This window comes from Sciurus carolinensis, chromosome 7 (assembly GCF_902686445.1).
Source record: "Sciurus carolinensis chromosome 7, mSciCar1.2, whole genome shotgun sequence".
Classification (NCBI taxonomy): domain Eukaryota; kingdom Metazoa; phylum Chordata; class Mammalia; order Rodentia; family Sciuridae; genus Sciurus; species Sciurus carolinensis.
In genome coordinates this window covers 120,629,675-120,646,853 of record NC_062219.1, presented here as the reverse complement: position 1 = coordinate 120,646,853, position 17,179 = coordinate 120,629,675, and the positions used below count along the sequence as shown (strand labels likewise).

The 17,179-nt window shown below is 60.4% G+C and overlaps 1 protein-coding gene across 9 annotated transcripts in view; it reads right to left on the bottom strand.

The window, feature by feature from the left end:
• The window catches only part of Grm4 (glutamate metabotropic receptor 4), a 105,983-nt gene that overhangs the window by 44,518 nt on the left and 44,286 nt on the right, over positions 1-17,179 (bottom strand). For all 9 annotated transcript variants that reach the window (XM_047558491.1, XM_047558492.1, XM_047558494.1 and 6 more), the window contains one exon: positions 12,172-12,388. In XM_047558491.1, coding sequence (XP_047414447.1) covers positions 12,172-12,388 — 217 coding nt within the window. The remainder of the gene's footprint in view (positions 1-12,171; positions 12,389-17,179) is intronic.

Below are 17,179 nucleotides of genomic sequence, written 5' to 3'. Positions count from 1 at the left end.
CTGGGAGGGGTTGGGGGCCTCTTCCAGGTTCTCTCCACAGGCATTTGGGGTGACGCAATTTTTCCTACTGTGGAACTGTCCATATGCAATACTAGGGACATCCTGGGAATCTGGGCACTGAATATCAGTAGGGACCCAAGTTGTGATAATAATCTCAAGTGCCCCTAGGGCAGGGTAGGACTGCCCAGTGATGACACCTCCTTTCTGACCTAAGCCAGGAACCAGGGAGGACAGCGACCTGCCCAAGGCCTCTGGCCCACTTACCAGGCCCTCTCCAGGCCGGCCCAGGAGCAGCGGGAGCTCAGTGCCCAGGGAGGTCCCGCCTCACCAGGGCCTGACCCCACGCACCCCTCGCCCATTGACACCACCCCAGCAACCAGAGCTCCAGGCTGGCCTTCAAACCTCAGCCTGGCCAGCCTGGCCCTCCAACTCCCCGGAACCCCAGTCCCCCCCCGCTCCTTCTGTGCCAAATCCAAACTCCTCGACCTGTCCTGAGGCCCTGCAGGACTGAACCCAGCCGCTCTCCAGCTCAGCCCATCGCCCACTCCCGCAGCACCCGGTTTCCAACACACCAGGTGTGCCACCTCGGGCCTTTGTTCTCACTGTTGGTTCCACCTTTGATGTCTAATTCCCCTCCCAGACTCCTCTGCTCTGGCAGGCACCTCCCATCTGTTCTCAAGGATACAGCTCTGATCCCCCCCTCCTCCAGGAAGCCTTCCCAGTGTCCCCAGGCACCTCCTCCCCTAGGTGGCAGCAGCAGAACAACCCCCACACCTCTCTCACTGCACCTCCTTCTGCGAATGGAAATTTTTGGACTTGGTGCCTCTGCACAAGAGCCTCTGGGTCTGGGGAGATGGCATGGTCAGCCATGGGCACTGCCCGCACAGCAGCCCCTGGTTCAGCAACAATTCATCAGCACCCCAGGGCGAGGAGCAGTCCTAGATGTGGGGATAGCCAGGAAGAGGACAGACAAGCACCCTGCCCCCATGGGGCTCACATCTACCTAGGAAGTGCAGGCAGATGCCAAAGAGCCAAAGAACGAATCTAAGAGCAAAGCACTTGGTGACTTCATAAGGCTGGCATCCAGCGGCCTCTGGGCCAGCTCCAGCCCCACTCTTCCTGTCTTCCCTGCTCACGTCCCTGCCTGTCCCCTGCCTCCTCTCCCTCTCCCCTCCTGCATTTGTCCCTCATGATCACCGGGCACTGCATGGTTGAACGCTAGCTCCTCCCAGCCAACCACGTCCTGGGTATCTTGACCATTTTGCATCCAGGGAAACCAAGCCCTGTGTGCCAGAGCCTGGTCCCAGCTGCCCTTTCTCCAGCCAGCTTCTTCCACCTCCCCACCTTTCCACATCTCTCTGTTCCTTCTCTGTCCCACCTTCCTGGGTGACCCAGGAAGCGGCCCCCTCTCTGACTCTGTAAACGCAGGCAGGGCAGGGAGAAGGCAGAGACCCCTCCCGTGCTCCCTGGGCTCCTCTCCTCCCTCCTCCCCGCTCCTCCTGCTTGTCACTTTGTCCCGCTTCCTTCCCCCATCCCAAGGCCTCCCCTGAGCCCCAAGACATCGTTAGCTTTCCTCTGGCTCATTAAAAATGAGAATTTGCATAGAATATCCATATGATCATTCTGTCGACCACAAAATGGGGCACGGAGATGATGCAGGATGGGAGTCTGGAAGGGAGGGGAGGACGGTCGTGGGCGAGGAGGGAGGACCCTGACCAGGAAGAGGCCGCGGGCTCACCCGCTCTGGGGTCTGAGGCCTGGGAGGCAGCCCTACCCTGCCTCAGCCCTCGCTGGGCCTTCCTGAAGCTAATTCCCCTGGTCCAGCCATTCTTGCAATAACCAGCGAAGACGACAGTTATCTCCACTTTACAGACAGAGAAGCCAGAAGCCCAGGAGGACCTGTGGCCTGTTGGAGGACACTGAGCAAGTCTGGCAGGCCTAGGGCCAGCACTCCACCCGGGTGGCCCAACTCAGGGACCTGCTGCTCAGGAAGATGCTGTCCAGTCTCACTCTCAGAAGACAGTCGCAGGTCCCCTCCCCAGGACTCCCCACCCCAGGGGACAGGCCTCCCCGCTCCTCAAGGAAGCCCCCCACCCTGGCTCCCCCTCCCTGTGCCTCTGGGTCAGCCAGAGACGTGGGATTGTCGGAGATAATTGCTTCTGGTCTTTCATCCCAGCTTCAGAACTGCATTCAGACCTGCCTTGTCCCCAAAAGGGTTCACAGCAGTGCCCGGACATAATCATGTGTGAATAAAAAATAAGCTGATAACAAAACACAGGGGAAGGAACCTGTGCTTTATAGTTGAGGTTCCGCTCAGCAGCCATGGGTTGACCCAAGGGGCTGGAGCCAACCAGCGCTACCCTGAGGGTCCAACCGCCTGCTGTCCATGGTACTGAACAGGAGTCCAGGACTTTGCCTGCCCGTGTGTAACCCCCAGGGAAGCCCTATGGGTTCAAGCCACAAATGCACCCCAAATATGTGCCTTCTCATGCCTTCACCCCTGATCCAAGTGGTCACCTCTTGCCTGGATGACCATAGTAACCTCCTGAGTGGCCCAGGCCCCAGGCTACTCCCCAAACAAGAGCCAGAGGGGCCTATTAAACTCTAGTCTGTTCATGTCCTTCCTCTGCTCACAACCCTCCAATGGCTCCTGCATCACTCAAGAGTGAAAACCAGTCTTCACAGTGGCCTCCAAGGCCCCATGTGATCTTCCCCTTCTCTGTTCCTTCTCTCTCCTCACTCATCCTGCTCCTGGCTCTTGGCTATTCCCCAAATGCCAGGAAGGCTGCACCTCAGGGCCTTTGCACTTGCTGGTGCTTGGTCTGGATCCTCAGACTCTTCCCACAGATCTCCACTTGGCTCACCTCTCATTGCATTGGGGACTCCGTTGAATGCCAATTCTGCAGAAAGTGGCCTTCTGTCTACTGACCCTGCTTATCCTCCTTCACAGAAGTTCTACAGCTCCTAGTTGAAGTTATAGTAAATAGCGCTGTCCTGACTTGTCGATCCTAAGAGGCCTCTGGCCTTCTCCCTGGATGTGAAGCACGAGGTCAAGGGTATTGTTGAGTCCACAGCAGCACCCCAGGATCCTGACCAATGCCTGGCTTACAGTGAGTGCTCCATGGTTACATATTCTGTACATGAATAACTATGCAAAGGGGAGGGGTGAGAGGGCTGAAGAACAGTAGAGAGAGATCCTCTGCCCCTTCCATGTGACTGGAAGACCCAGATTCCAACCTTCTGAGCCCCGAGATCCCCAGGAGCAGGAGTGGGGGCTGGAGGAACAGCCATGTGAGAGTCATACATGGCTTGGTGTTTCCTGACCCACCTCTGCTGTAGGCAGAGAGATCGTGTGGATATTCTCTGCAAAACCTCTCTCTGTCTCACACACATGCACGTGCACACACACACACACGCACACGCACACACACACACACACACACACACACACACACTCCCCTACAATGCCAGTCTTCAGCTGAGACTTGAAACCACAGCTCCCCCCATGACCCCTATGGCCGCCCAGCAGCCTCTCCTCTTCCCTGTCTGGCCCTGAGCAGAGTGGCTGGCATGGGGAGGAGGAAGGGTGAAGGCAGAGAGGCTGCGGGGTCCGTGTGTCCAGGCGCATGAGGCACTGAGGAAGCCACAAAGCCCCCTTCCTGGCCTTGCAGATGCGGAACTGGAGGCTCCTGGAGTTGAGGGTCTCGCCTAAGGTACAAGGCACCGGCTGGTGGAGACCGCCCCTCCCAGGCCCAGGGTAGCCCCATGCACACCTGAAGCAGGAAGCCCGGAGGGAGAAGGCGAGGCAAGGACAGAAATGGCGAGGCCACAGGCTCTTTCCAGAGCCTCAGCACATAAGGCAGAGGAGACTTGCTTCTGCCACATCTCCAAGGGGTTCAGAACAGGGACTTGGGAGCCAGGGACCTTGCCCCAGAGAGGCAAGTCGGCAAACAGGTGGAGAGGGCTCCCCAGAGGTCAAGGCCCAGCCCGCACTGGGGGTGAGCAGGTCAGAGGCCTTCACCAGATGCTCTTCAACAGGGAAGCAGTTAGAAGGGGCCCTGTCCCAAGAGAGCCTGGGAGACAGCCCAATACACTCAGGTAAGGATGAAGAGGAAGGAAAGCAGTAAAATGGACTTGAAGAACATGGGGCTCAGAATAGGTCCAAAAGGTCAGAAGTAAAGACCCCAAAGCGCGGAAGAGGTCAAGGAGACCTCTACTCTGTGGCCTCAAGTCTGGGCCCAAGAACAAGAGACAGACAGGGAGCCAGGGACAACCCAAGGTGCCTGGACCCCCACCAGTGAGAGAGAGAGAAATCCAAGAGAGGCAAAGACCTCCCCCATGGAAGCTCAAGGTCCTCTGATCCAGCACCTTCACATCAGTGAAGAAGTTGAGGCTCAGAGAGGGAAAGTTACCAGCACAGAGTCACACAGTTACTCAGAGCCAGAGTAAGGACTAGAACTCGCTCCCCTTCCAGCTCAGGGCCCTCACTCTACTCTGGTTAATAATGATAACAACTGACACCTTTGGGAACACTTGGCGTTTAAAGTAGTGCCAGCCCTGTGCTAAGTACTACACACGACGTCAACTCAGCCTACCTCAGAGCCACCCATTAGGTGGAAAGGCGCATGCAGCGTGAGGCGCTGTCCATGGTGGCAGAATCGGGATTCGACCCAGCTGTCCCTTGGCCCATCATCTGGGCTCTGAACCACTCACTCTACCAGAAGGACCAATTCCAAAGGCTGCGGCTGCAATGGGGCTGTAACCCGCTAAGGGACAGTTTCTAAACCCCAAAGGAAATGGAACGCGTCTCACAAAGGAGGTCAGCGAAAGAATCTGCAGTTTCCCATCTAGGAGGGAAAGATGCAAATTCAGAGCAAAAAACTGCTCAGCCTCTGACAGCTCCCTCTTGCCACTCCTACCAAGCGCGGAGGCAAAGGCGGAGGGAGCGTGTCCCCAGCGGGACACACGCATCAGAGACGAGGCGCAGAGTGCCGGAAAAGGTGCTGTGCGGCAGGGTCCAGTGACACCCAGCCCTGGGGACTCACAAAGCACAGAGGTGTCAGCGCTCTGCCACAGGCCAGAGCGGCAGAGAAATCAGAGCAGACAGGCGAAGTCCCGGAGGCAGGCCAGGCCAGCGCAGGGGTTCGTCTTCATAAAGGGACAGGATTGACCTGGCAATCACCGCGCAGTCACATTAACGACAGCACCCTGCCAATCTCCCAGCCCCCGCGAGGAGGCCCAGTGCGCCTGTGGACCTGGTGGTTCGGCAGGGGGCGCCGGGGCCAGGTCCACTTAATTTCTGCCCGTGGCAGATTGACAGGCGGCAGGAAGGGCAGGGAAGACACGACGGGTCTCAGGTGCTGGGCGGCCCAGTGGAGGCCCTGGAATGGTGGGGCCTGGCCGTGCGGCGGGGCCCAGGATGTGCTGGAGGCAGGATCAGAGGGCAGAGCATCAGGGCCTCGGCCCCCGTGACTCCGGGAGGCAGACACACCAAGCCAAGCGGGCCAGCCGCACTCTCCTGCCTCCCCCGCCCCCGCCTGAGCCAATCTCGGCCACAGTCCTGGGGCAGGACACTGCGGCTCTCCAAGCACTGTCCCCAAGCAGCTGCCTCCCATATTCCGGAACCAAAACGCACAGCCCTGAAGTGGCGCCCTGGGACGCCCCCTCCGTGGGCCTTGCCGGGCATTTCCTTTCCCAGCACCCCCTGGGAGAAGTGTCCTAAATAAACATTTTCAGCTTAACTATCTGAGAGCGTCGTTTGGATGAACCAAAATTGTGGGGAACGAGCCAAGAGGAGCCTTTGCCTATGGGAAGGCAGCCTGGAGCCCAGGCCTCCGACTGTGAGGCCGCGTCCTGCCCCGGGCCAGCCGGCCTGGGGATGAACTGACCCACCCACACCTGCCACAGAGGGAGCCACATGCCCAAAGGAAGGGCGCTGGCCATCCATCCACACCACCAACATCTACAGAGGCCCGCTGTGTGCACAGGAAGGTGGGGGCACAGGGACGAGCGGGGTCCTGTCTCTCCTTGGCCGCGGAAGCCCACAGTCAGGGGACGAGGCAGCAAGGAGGTCAGGTAGACACTGGGGCAGATGTGACAGTGAGACTGAGGAGAGTCCTCCCAGCAGCCTGCTCCGCCAGGGGAGCATCAGAGGGCAGGGGGAGTCTGCCCGGAGGGCGCTGGGCGGCGAGCTCCTCGGGCTAGCAGGAGAGGCAGGCTGGACGCGGGGGTGCAGCTGTCGTGGGCTGATACACTCCCGCCAAGCGGGCAGCACCCCGAGGCCCAAAAAATTTCAAAATGCAGGGCTGGCCTAGAGAGGCCCCCCTCAGCCCCACCACCTCGGAGCCCTTCCTGGGGTCACTGGCACCGGCCAGGTCCCTCGCCAGGTTCCCTCTGCCCTGCTCTTTCCTACCTCCAGGCCCTTTCTCAGGCTGTTTCCCTCCCTGGCCCACCTTCTCCTCCCTCTGCTTTTCCAAGGAGCCCTCCTCCAGCCCCCAGGACCGCCATCTTGCCCGGTGGGGCCCTGCAGCCTGGAACGGTGCTTACTCACTTCAACAGGGGGACTGTCACCTCCCTTTATGCAGGCTGTCCTGGGCACTGCTGTGCTCACCCACACCCCTGAGGAGGCCTGAGAGTAGTGCCCATGGCCTGTGCCCCTCACACAGGGGCTGGGCACCCAGCAGGTGCTACGTAAACCCACGAAGCCAGGTCACTGGGAGACTAGAGCCATGGAGGGCTGCACCTCCTCCTCCTCCTGCCCCGAGGACAGCAGCACCTCAGGACAAAGCGCCTGTGCAGGCCCAGTAGTGAGAAATGAAAGGGTCGTGAGTCCCGTGTTTCAAACAAGAGACCCCTGCCACAGCTACTGAGAGGCCAGAGTCCTCACACCCCGCCCTCTGCTGCTAGGGAAGGATTTCTGTCCTTGATGAGTCAGCGGAGGGTGGGGGACAGCGGGAGAGCCCAGCAGGGGAGGAGGCTGGGGTCCCAGGACAGCCTGACCTGACCCAGGGCCCCGCCAGCCTCAGTCTGTCCCTCCATGGTCTGGGAGAGCACTCAGGCCCCGGGGTGGGAGGAGGGCTGAAGAAGTGAGTGGTGGGCGCCAGATCTTGTGATCAATCATCCATTCAATGATTATTGAGCAATTCTATGTGCTAGAAGCTGGGGATGCAGCAGAGAACAAAACAGGCATAAATCTTTGCCCTTACGAGTTATAAACAGACAAAAAGTTATTAGTTTGGTGCTAGAGAGAAAAAGAGAGCAGGGTACAGGAGTGGAGAGTAACGGCCTGGGGAAAGGCTCAGAGGCCTCTCCAGGAGGGGACTGAATGCTCTAAGGTGTGGGCCACCCGGATGTGCAGGGAGAGACCAGGCAAAGACCCTGGGGTGGGCTTGCACCCGGCACCCCAGCAACATCGGGGAAGCTGGTGTGCACAGCAGAGAGACAGAGGGTGAGGCAGCAGGAAGAGCACGGGCTCTAAGTGTCCACCCTTAGGGACTTCTGGATGCTAGGGGCGCCCAGAGGCTCCCAGCCGGCCAAGCTCCCCCGCTCATCCAGGAGCCTCAGCAGGCGGCCTTCCATTTACAGCCGGAGAGCCAAAGCCAGGAGCAGCCCACCCCGGCCTCCTGCAGCCAGAGCACACAGGCTCCGAGCGGGCTGCAGCCCCGTCCGCTGCTGCTCTGGCTGACAGAGGCCATGGAAATGCAAGCATGCCACCGGCCTGCCGTGGGCCCGGGAGCTGGAGCTGGAGGTCAGAGCAGCGGCAGCCTGACTCGCCAGCGTCTCCAGAATACCAATGGCGGACGCGGAAACACCACGTCCTTCCCATCACATGCACCAGAGGTGGGACAGATCACTGGCTGGGAGACCATCAGCGAGATCAAAATCCTGCCCCTTCTACCCTCCAGCTGTGTGTCCTGGAGGAGTTACTTAGTCTGTCCGAGCCTCAGTTTGGTCCTCTGGATATGGGGCTGTCTTGAGCACTAGTGAGTGAACGGCTCTGAAGCAGGTCCACAGGGCCTGGGCCACAGGAGGCTCCCACACACACCAATTCCCGGGCCACCCACACCCACACGGGAGCCCTGGGCTCTGACACGCATGCTTCCATGTGACCTTGGCATCCCTGAGCCTTGGTTCTCCTCCTTTGTGAAATGGGGGCACCGGTGCAGGTAAACGGGGGCCTGCACGAGGCCCAGGGGTGTGGAAAGGCTCGAGGGCTCGAATGTATGCTCCAGACCCACCCCTGGAGGGGCCCAGGTAGGAGGCGCCAGGACAGGCCACGTCTGTACCGCCCCCTCTCCGCCTGTCTGTCCCTCTACCAGTGACTCACTGGCCTTATCTCGGGATCCCAGGCGGGGCCTGCTCTGCATGTCTAATCCCAGCCCCGGCCACAGTGCTGCAGAGGAGCCGGGAAGGGCAGGTGCCCGGCCTCTCCCGGGCAGCCTGGGCCTGCAGGGAGGAGGGAGTCCCGGCTGCGGCTGGGGAGCCGCGCTGCACCGGCCTCAGGAGCTCCAGCACCCACAGACCCTCACGCCGCACACACAGGCGCACACGGCCGTGCCCACAGACCCCGGTCACAAGTCCAGAAATGCACGTGTGGGCATGCTCCCCAACATGCCCCCCAACATGCTCACACACATCCCACCCTGCCCAACCTTGAGACTGACGTCACTGCCCTCCTGCCACCACAGCAGCCTCTGGTAAGCCCAGGTCTGCCCCTGCTCCTGTGGTTTTGTCCCCAGCCCCATCTCTGGCCACGTGTGCCTCCGTGGCCAGAGTCCCACACGGCCCCCTTGGGTGACCCCCTCGCCCCACAGGTTCCAGCAGACGGGCTGGGACCCAGGGAGTTGGACCCTGGAAACCAAGCTCCGGACGCATCCCCGAGTTCCCATCCCAGATGCCAGGCGTTCATTTCATTCTGACAACCTAGCCCCATCTTACAGAGGATAAAACTGAGCTCAGAGAGGCTAAGTTATTTTCCCAGGAGCACACAGCCAATGAGAAGCTGCCCTGGAGCCCAGGCCTGTCCAGGGAGCCCGAATTCCCAGGTGCTGTGGCCTCTGTGACTCAAGCTGGGGAGGCAGAGCGAGGTCGAGGGCCGGGGTCTGACAACCTGGCTCAAAGCCCTGCTCTGGCACCTCACTGCTCTGAGCCTCTGTTGTCCAACTATCAAATGGAGATAAACACAGGGATGAACGGGTCTGGCACCAGGTCATGACAGGTCAGGGGACGGTGGCTCTGGTTCAGGAACAGCTCAAAGGCCATAGGACCACCCAGAGCCCGAGCGTGTGAGTAGGGTGAGAGCACGTGATGCTGAGGGGGCTGGACCTCTTCCAGGCACTGTGCAAATGTCCCAGTCAGCACTGGGCCATCCCAGGGGTCACCCACAGGACAAAGCTAGGTTCCTGTTCCAGATCCTCCATACTCTGGCTGTGTGGCCTTGGGAAAACCACTTGCTATCTCTGGTCTGTTTCCTCACCTACAAGATGATCATAAATATGCTCCTCTGAGACACCCAGAGCCCAGCCCAGGTAGGCGCCTGGGACTTGCTCACCACCACTCTGATGTGCATCCCCAGCCCATGAACACGCCCTCCCTGTCTCCCCTCCCCTCCCCATGTTCCTCTGAGCAACTCACAGATGATTTATACTTCAGAGGACGAATCAATACAATATGCGGCCAAAGACATCTTTAATCTTTCACAGGGATTAGGCTACAAGGTGCAGCGGCCTCTTTCCACCAGCCGCTCGATGCTGATTTCAATTTGGCCAGCCAGAGCGCGGCTTTCTCTCCTTTTCTTTTCACCCGCCCAAAGACTTGCTTCCAAATCAAATTTCATTTAGCAGGTGGGGTCAGGGGCCCCGCATGTCCATACACAGGGCCAGGCCCAGCCAGGCTCCAGGGATTACTCACCCTGGCACAGGGAGCAGAGGAGGATCTGAGGACATGGGAGGCCCCGCCAGGTGGGAAAACAGACCTCGGCAAGGGGCGAGTGTCACTCGGCGGCAGCAGGCCCTGCAGGGGCTCCTCAGCGCCGGCTGGCCTGGTAGCTCACTCTCTATAATTTATCTTGGATGCCAGGTCCTTTGTGAAACTCTGGAGTGGGCTTTATTTTTTCTAACTCCCTGGCACCTGATTAGATGCTTATAAAAATTCAAACAACGGCAGGTACGGTGGGGCACACCTGTAATTCCAGCAACTCGAGAGGCCGAAGGAGGAGGACCACAAGTTCAAGGCCAGCCTCAGCAACTTCGCGAGTTCCTAAGCAACTTAGCGAGACCCTGTCTTGAAATAAAAATTAGAAAGGACTGGGGAGGGGGCTCAATGATAAAGCACCCTGTCAATTCCCAGTACAAAAAAGAAAAAGAAAGTCAAGCCGTCTCACCTTTAGCCAAAACACAGTGCCCGGACCCCAACCCTGCCCGTGGCGCTCCCACCACTGGAGGGTGTGTGTCCCTGGAGTGCCCCAGCACTCACACCCAGCTGGTCCACATGGGGACAGTGGAGGCGGAAGACGGAGCAGAAGAGGATACAAAACCACTTGAGCCCTCCGGCCCTGCAGCCTGGGGTCAAATCCCTCTTCACCTCTAATGTGCTATGTCACTTGGTGCTAGTTATTAGGTGACTTCTCTGTGGCCCTGTGACTTCCTGTGCTACCAATCGAGTGAGCAGTGCCTACCTTGAAAGACCATCCAGGACAGCAGGTGCCAGGCATGTGGGGAGTGGGGGCGCAGGCTACTGAGTCCCAGGGTGGCCTCTAGGTCCCTGGGGCAGGAACCGAACACGGCCAACCACTAAGACTCTGGGCCCTCCGTCCCTGTACCCAGTGCCTCTGTCTCCAACTACTGCAGAGGTTGCCCCTTAAACAGGAGGCGGTGGGCTTGTCTAGGGAAGAACTGGAGCTCTGGGAGGGGAGGAACCTTCAGCACGGGGCGGCGGCCAGAGAGAGGCGCGGAGCCCCACGCCAGCAACGGAGGAAAGGCGGGGGCGGGGCGGGAAGTGTGCCGACCACCAGTCCACCTGGAGGTGGGAGTGGGGGCCTGCGCCCTGTGTCCCTCTGCCTGCGTGGGGTGGGAGTGGCCTGGAGCAGGCCATCCATCGACGCTGCCCCTCGTCCCCCGCTCCCCCCACCAGGTCGCAGGCACCCAGGAAACCTCAGCCATGCAATTAGAGGGGCTTATCAGAGATTTATAGCGGGATTATGCCCGCAGGGTGTTGCCGCACCAGCCTCCAGACACTCCTGGTCCTTGGGAAAAGCAATTAGAGTCCTGGGGCCATGCGGGTATAAATGTACAGACACCAGCGTCCAAGGTCAAGAGCACCAGGTGAGCTATTTAGAGTCAGGGCCTTGGGAGAGGCCAGGAGCGGCAGAGTGCCCTCCCTCAGGGCCCTGGGCTGCCAGGAGGGGAAGGGCTCCCTGCTCCCCACAGGGACCCATGGAAGCCGCAGGCACCACGCTCAGGGCAGCCTCGAGGAGCCAGCCGTCCTGTCCTTGGCTTGTCCCAACCCAGGGGCCTGCCTGCCACCCCAGCCCCACAGCAGCCCCCTCAGTGCCCCAGTCAGCTCAGGTCGGGTCAGGGGTCCCGGCTGGGGGCCACCAAGGCAGCGCCCTTGTTATCGCAGCTGCTGACCTAAGGCTGGGGCTTCCTGACAGCTCTGTCACAGCCCGTGAGGACAGCCATTCAGGTGATGCATTGAGCTTAATGGGGGAGGCGGTGTCATGTGGAGCAAAGCACTTGCCCAGGGGGACATCACTGTCACTGAGGCCCAAACCAGCACAGCACTGCACCAAGGCGGCTCAGTTTTAGAGTCTCCAAACTCCCCACCCCTCCAACGCCCCTGCTCCCAGAGCCCCCTGCGGGCTGCCAGCTCCCGGGTCCCTGATACCTGATTAAACAAGACCTTCCACGCCCCACCCTCCGGTCTTTGCCTGTGAGGACAGCAGCTGTCCCACTGTCCACGCCAGGAACGCACAGTCCTTCTTCAGCACGGCCATGTCACCCACCACAGGGAAGCCCCCAAACCCGGGCACTCCCGAGACCGAGGCCACCAGGGCAGTGGCCAGGGCGGCCAGAGGTCACACCAGGGCCACAGCCGGCTCTCAGCAGGGCTCGGTCACGCCGTGCCACGCATCCCGCGTCCCTGCACATGACCCTGCGGTCAGGCGCGACTCACCGTCCTCGCGGGACTTCTGGATGAAGGCCTCCACTCCGCTCTCGCCGTAGCTGCCCTCCGAGGCCAGCGTGGACACGTAGTTCCACTTGAGGGCGCGGACGATGTCCACCATGGCCTGGGCCTGGTATGTGTCCGAGGGCACCACGCGGGAGAAGAAGTCGTAGCGGCTGTTGTCGCTCAGGTCGGGGGCTGTGGAGGCGTAGCTGATCTGGGGGATCTGGGGGCGAGAGGGACTGCTGATGGGGGCGCTGGCACCCTGCTCCCACCTGCAGCCCCTGAACCCGCCCCAGCCCCACGGGCTCTGCCTCCTCTTGCCCAGGACGGGACCCGCTCGATGGAGCGGAAGCAGCCCAGAGAGGCTGTGCGCGCGCGGCTGCCCTGCTGTGGCTGCGGCCTCCTGCGTGTCTCATGGGATCCTGTCCACCCCCCTGAGAGGGGCTCCCGCAGCTGCACCAAGCTCCTTCCCCAGGTCTCCCCGCCGGCCTCCAGGGATGCTGGGACTGATGGTCCCAAAGACACACACACACACACACACACACGCATCCTGCCAAACGTGACACGCACCCACGCATGCACACGCATGCACACACACCCTGGGCGCCTACATACTAGACCATCCCAACCCCAGAAGTGCCCAGTGGGTGAGATGATTTAGCCCTAAGGGTGGGGATGTGGGTGTCCCAGGGTCCCTGAGGGGTCATTTGGTCCATCTCCTGTCCCCAGGCAGTCTCTCTGGCCACCACCCATTGGACATGTCCCCACAGCTCCCTCAGCTCAGGCTCCTTCCCCTGCCCAGCTCAGAGGAGATGGAGCCCAGGAGCCCCACCTCCACAGGAGGAAGCCCAGGCGGCCAGGGCAGGGGGACTTCCACAAAGTCCCTTCTCTCCACAGCCTGGATGCAGGGCCCAGGACGGCAAAGGCCTGCCTCTCAACCAACCGCAGGGCAGGCCCGGGCCTCCTGTCCCCAGCCCAAGCCCCCCAGCCACAGAGCACCCTCCAGCCCCACCACCTCAGCTGGGCACTCCCCGGGCAGGGGCAGACTCAGGCCCCTTCAGTAGCCCTTGCCTTTTTAGTTGTGGCCAATATCCCCCAAGGACACAGGAGGGGCAGTGTGGACCATCCTCTCTGCCACCCCATCCCTCCACCTTCCTCGGCCCCAGCGGCCCAGAGGCCCCAGCCCACTGGTGACAGGGCCAGTCAGCGGCCTGGGTCTCCATTCCCTCCCCAGCCCAGGTCAATACTCCCAAGTCCTGTGCCCGCTGCCCTGCTCTTAGCTGTCCAGGTGACAGGGTGGAGGGAGTGGCCACACTGATGTGTGCTGCTGCTGCATCTAAGACCTCACCCCCTAAGAAATCATTAGGATCCAGTCCTGGCCACGAAACCTGGGGTCCTGGGAAACCGAGAGCAGGGAGTATTCCAGGGCAAGCGGTTGACCCTGCACCAATGGCTGTCCACCTGGCCAATGTCCAGGGCGTCCCTGTCCCCAGGCCCCCCTCCACCAGGGTGCAGGCAGAGGCTGTGCTGACCTAGGACCCCACTCCACGTCCAGCCACCCCACTGCATTCACCTCATCAAGCACCCGTTATGTCCTGAGTGCTGGGGACAGCAACAACCAAAACACCGACAGAGCTTCCACAGCAAGGCGGCCCCGTAAGGGCACAGAGGACCAGGCGGCTGGGGTGCAGGAAGCAAGGGAGAGGCGAGAGCTGAGCCGAGCTGGCCCCCTCGAGGCTGAGGAAGGCGTGCCTGTCAGGGAGTGGCAGTGCCCAGTGGGCAGCAGGGTGAGAGGCCGGGCAACTGGAGCAAAGCAGGAAGGGGAGCAACAACACGCAGTAGGTCTAACAGTCATTTTTAAAAGGGACAAATGATTAAAGGGAAGAAGAACAGGATCCATCTTGCACTGAGGTTGCCCATCACCCAAAGGGCATGGCCCAGTAGCCCCCTGAGATGCCCCCCTGTTGGCCCTGCGGGCCCCACTGCCTCCCTCACGCACCCTGGTGGGAAAGGCCTAGATCCCTGGGCCCTTCGGGGAGGAGACTGGGGGTGGGGAAAACAGTTGATTAGTTTGGGGAGGTTTCCTGAGCAACTGAGGGTGAGGGCCTCTCCCTAGAGCTCTTGTGGTCTACATGACACTGGAAACAACGTACATGTTCATCAAGAGGGGATGTTTAAAGAAATCACAGCCACACAAGGAATACTACATAGCCATGAAAAAGGAGGAGGCAGCTTTCCCTGTGCCGCTCTGGATGGTTTTTCAAGGCATAACAGGGTAAAAACAATGGCAGAGAGGAAACCAGGTATTCACTGGGTCTGAGGGGAGGGGTATGTACTCACACTCTGCCCTGCAACAAAGGCCAGGATGCCAGGGGAGGATGCCAGGTGGCTGGGTGCAGGGTTGAGTGGACCATGCACCTCACCCCACCCATGTCTCTTAGAACGTAATGCCACACACGTGTCACCTGTGTGGAGAGCCCGGCCCCAAGGACACTCGTATGGAAACAGCACCCTCTGAGGTGCGACCTGACCAGATGCTCCATGATCAATGCAAAAGCTACTGTCCGTGGTGGGGGTGAGGAGGGGGAGAGTGCAGCAGTCTTCTCTGTCCTCGGGGACCCTGCCTTTTAGAGCAGGGCCTTCTGCCGCCACACTTCTGGCACCTGAGGGGAGGGTCATCCTGGTCAGGGGCTGTCCTGTACCCTGTGGGATGTTCAGCAGCATCCTGGGCCTCCGCCCACTCACTAGGTGACAGTGGCACCCTCCCCAGCTGTGACAACTGAAAACGTCTCCAGACTGCCCAATGATGCCGAGAGGGGACAAAACTGTCCCCTGTTGAGGCCCACGTTTCAGAGCTGTGTGCTGAAACATGAGGGGTGAGGGACATGCTGGTGCCTGGATCCGCCTCACAGGGACCAGGGCGTGGGCTGGGGGCGGGTGGACAAGACCACTGGCCAAGGGCTGGCCGTGCTCAGTGGCGGGTGCGGTGGCTCGTGGCTCTACTGAACTTCTGGACATGTCTGAAATGTCTTTATTTTTGTCCAGAGTATTGCTTGAGGCCAAGGGCACCCCACCACTGAGTCACATCCCCGGTCCTTTTTATTTTGAGATGACCTCAAACTTGCAATCCTCCTGCCTCAGTTCCAGAGTCACTGGGATTACAAGTGTGTGCCACCACACCCTGAAGAAATGTCCTTTTTTTTTTTTTTTTTTTTGCGGTGCTGGGGATTGAACCCAGGGCCTTGTGCATGCAAGACAAGCACTCTGCCAACTGAGCTATCTCCCCAGCCCAAAATGTCCATTTTTTTGACAAAGACTTTTTAAACAGAACCAAACAAAATAAATACCACCCCTGGCTTGCCCCTCACGACAGAATGTTCTGAATTTGGAGCTGAAGCTGGAGACAGTGGTGGAGACGGAAAAGACCAGATGTGCCGGACGTGCCCCCAGCCTCTTCCACATGGACCCTGCTGGGCCAACGTGCTGAGCATTTACTCTCTGCCTCGTCCTCGTGAGCAGTGATGAGCACACGCCTAGGTCTCCACAGGCCTCTGATGGAAGTCTGTCCCACTTCTGAGGGGTTCCACCAACAAGCGCCAGGTACGTGGAGGGGCGGGAGGCCTGCTCAGGCATCTGGACTGGACCCAAGTCTCCCAGATCGCCCCTTTCCAACGAGGCTGCTGCTTCTCACTCACACCACATTCCTCCTTCCAAGCCGCCTCCCTCTTCCAGTCAAACTACCAGCATCCATGATGGACAGCGGGATGTCTGGGTCCAGTCTCTGTCAGCAGCTTCAGATCCAGGCCCATGACCAGAGAGGACCTGGGCACACTGCCTCCCCCATGCACCCCAATTCCCACACAGGATGGGAGCCCCACATGGGGGTCTGCCTGCTGGCCTGCGGGAAAATGGGGCTCTACTGCCCAGCAATACCTGAGGCCCTGGAATGGGACAGCCTGCCCCGGGCGGGGCCCTGTGGGCGGGAACCACAGGCTCCTAAGCAGAGTCCACAGGGTGAGACCAGCCTCCTCCTTGTCCTCGCTGCTGGCTCCTCCGCCTAGCACCCCAGTCTCCCTCAACTGCAGGCCTCCCCCGCTTCCTGGGGAGGTGTTTCAAGCCACGGTGCGGGAACTAAACCACTCAGGTTCCAATTCCAGCCCCGCCATTCACCAGGTGGAAAACGGTGTCTTCACCTCCCCAGGCCTCAGTCTCTCCAGCTGCAAATGGGTTGATTCAGTAGCTGTGGCTGAGGCTGTGAGGATCGCCCGGGACACCTGGGCAGCGGCACTTTGAGGACACCCGCTCCAGGGTGCGCCTCCGCCCAGCCTCTCACACTGTCCTCCACCTCTCCCGACCTCTTTCCTCCCAGGACCTGCCCTCCCCACCCAGCTGTCTCCACATAGCCATGGGGACATCCTGGGAATGTGGAAGAATCTCCAGGGCTCCCTCCCCACCCCCCACCCAGCCTGGAGTGAGGCAGGGACGGCCCTGCCTGAGGGTCTGGAGCAAGCAGGTGACAGGGACAAGCTGGCCTGCGTGGGGCCCCACCATGTCCTGTAGCCCAGCTGGACAGGGAGGGGACGCCCCACCTACGCTCTCCTCCCAGAACCTCCCCTCTTCTCAGGACGGCAGCACCTGAGGGCGGGAGGCGGGGGCACCCAGCCCACAGCAGCTGCTCCTTCCGCAGCCCCACAGTGAGCACCCACTGCATACAGCCTGCTCTTCTGGGTGCCGAGCACCCGTCGCTCACGGCACACCCTCCTGGGGCCAGAGGCCGGCAGCGCCTGCCCACCACAGGCGTCCTGCCCTACATCCTCCTGTCTGTCTGCTCCTCTCCTCTCTGACTGTCACCCTCCGCCCCCAAGCCCACAAACTCATCTCCCACACACAAATCCTCCTGTGCTCCAGACCCAGCTCGGAAGCCGCCACCTCCAGGAGGCCTCCCTCTCCCTCTCTTTCTCCATCTCTCTCCCTCTCTTCCTCTCTCTTCCTCTCTCTCCTCTCTCTCTCCCCT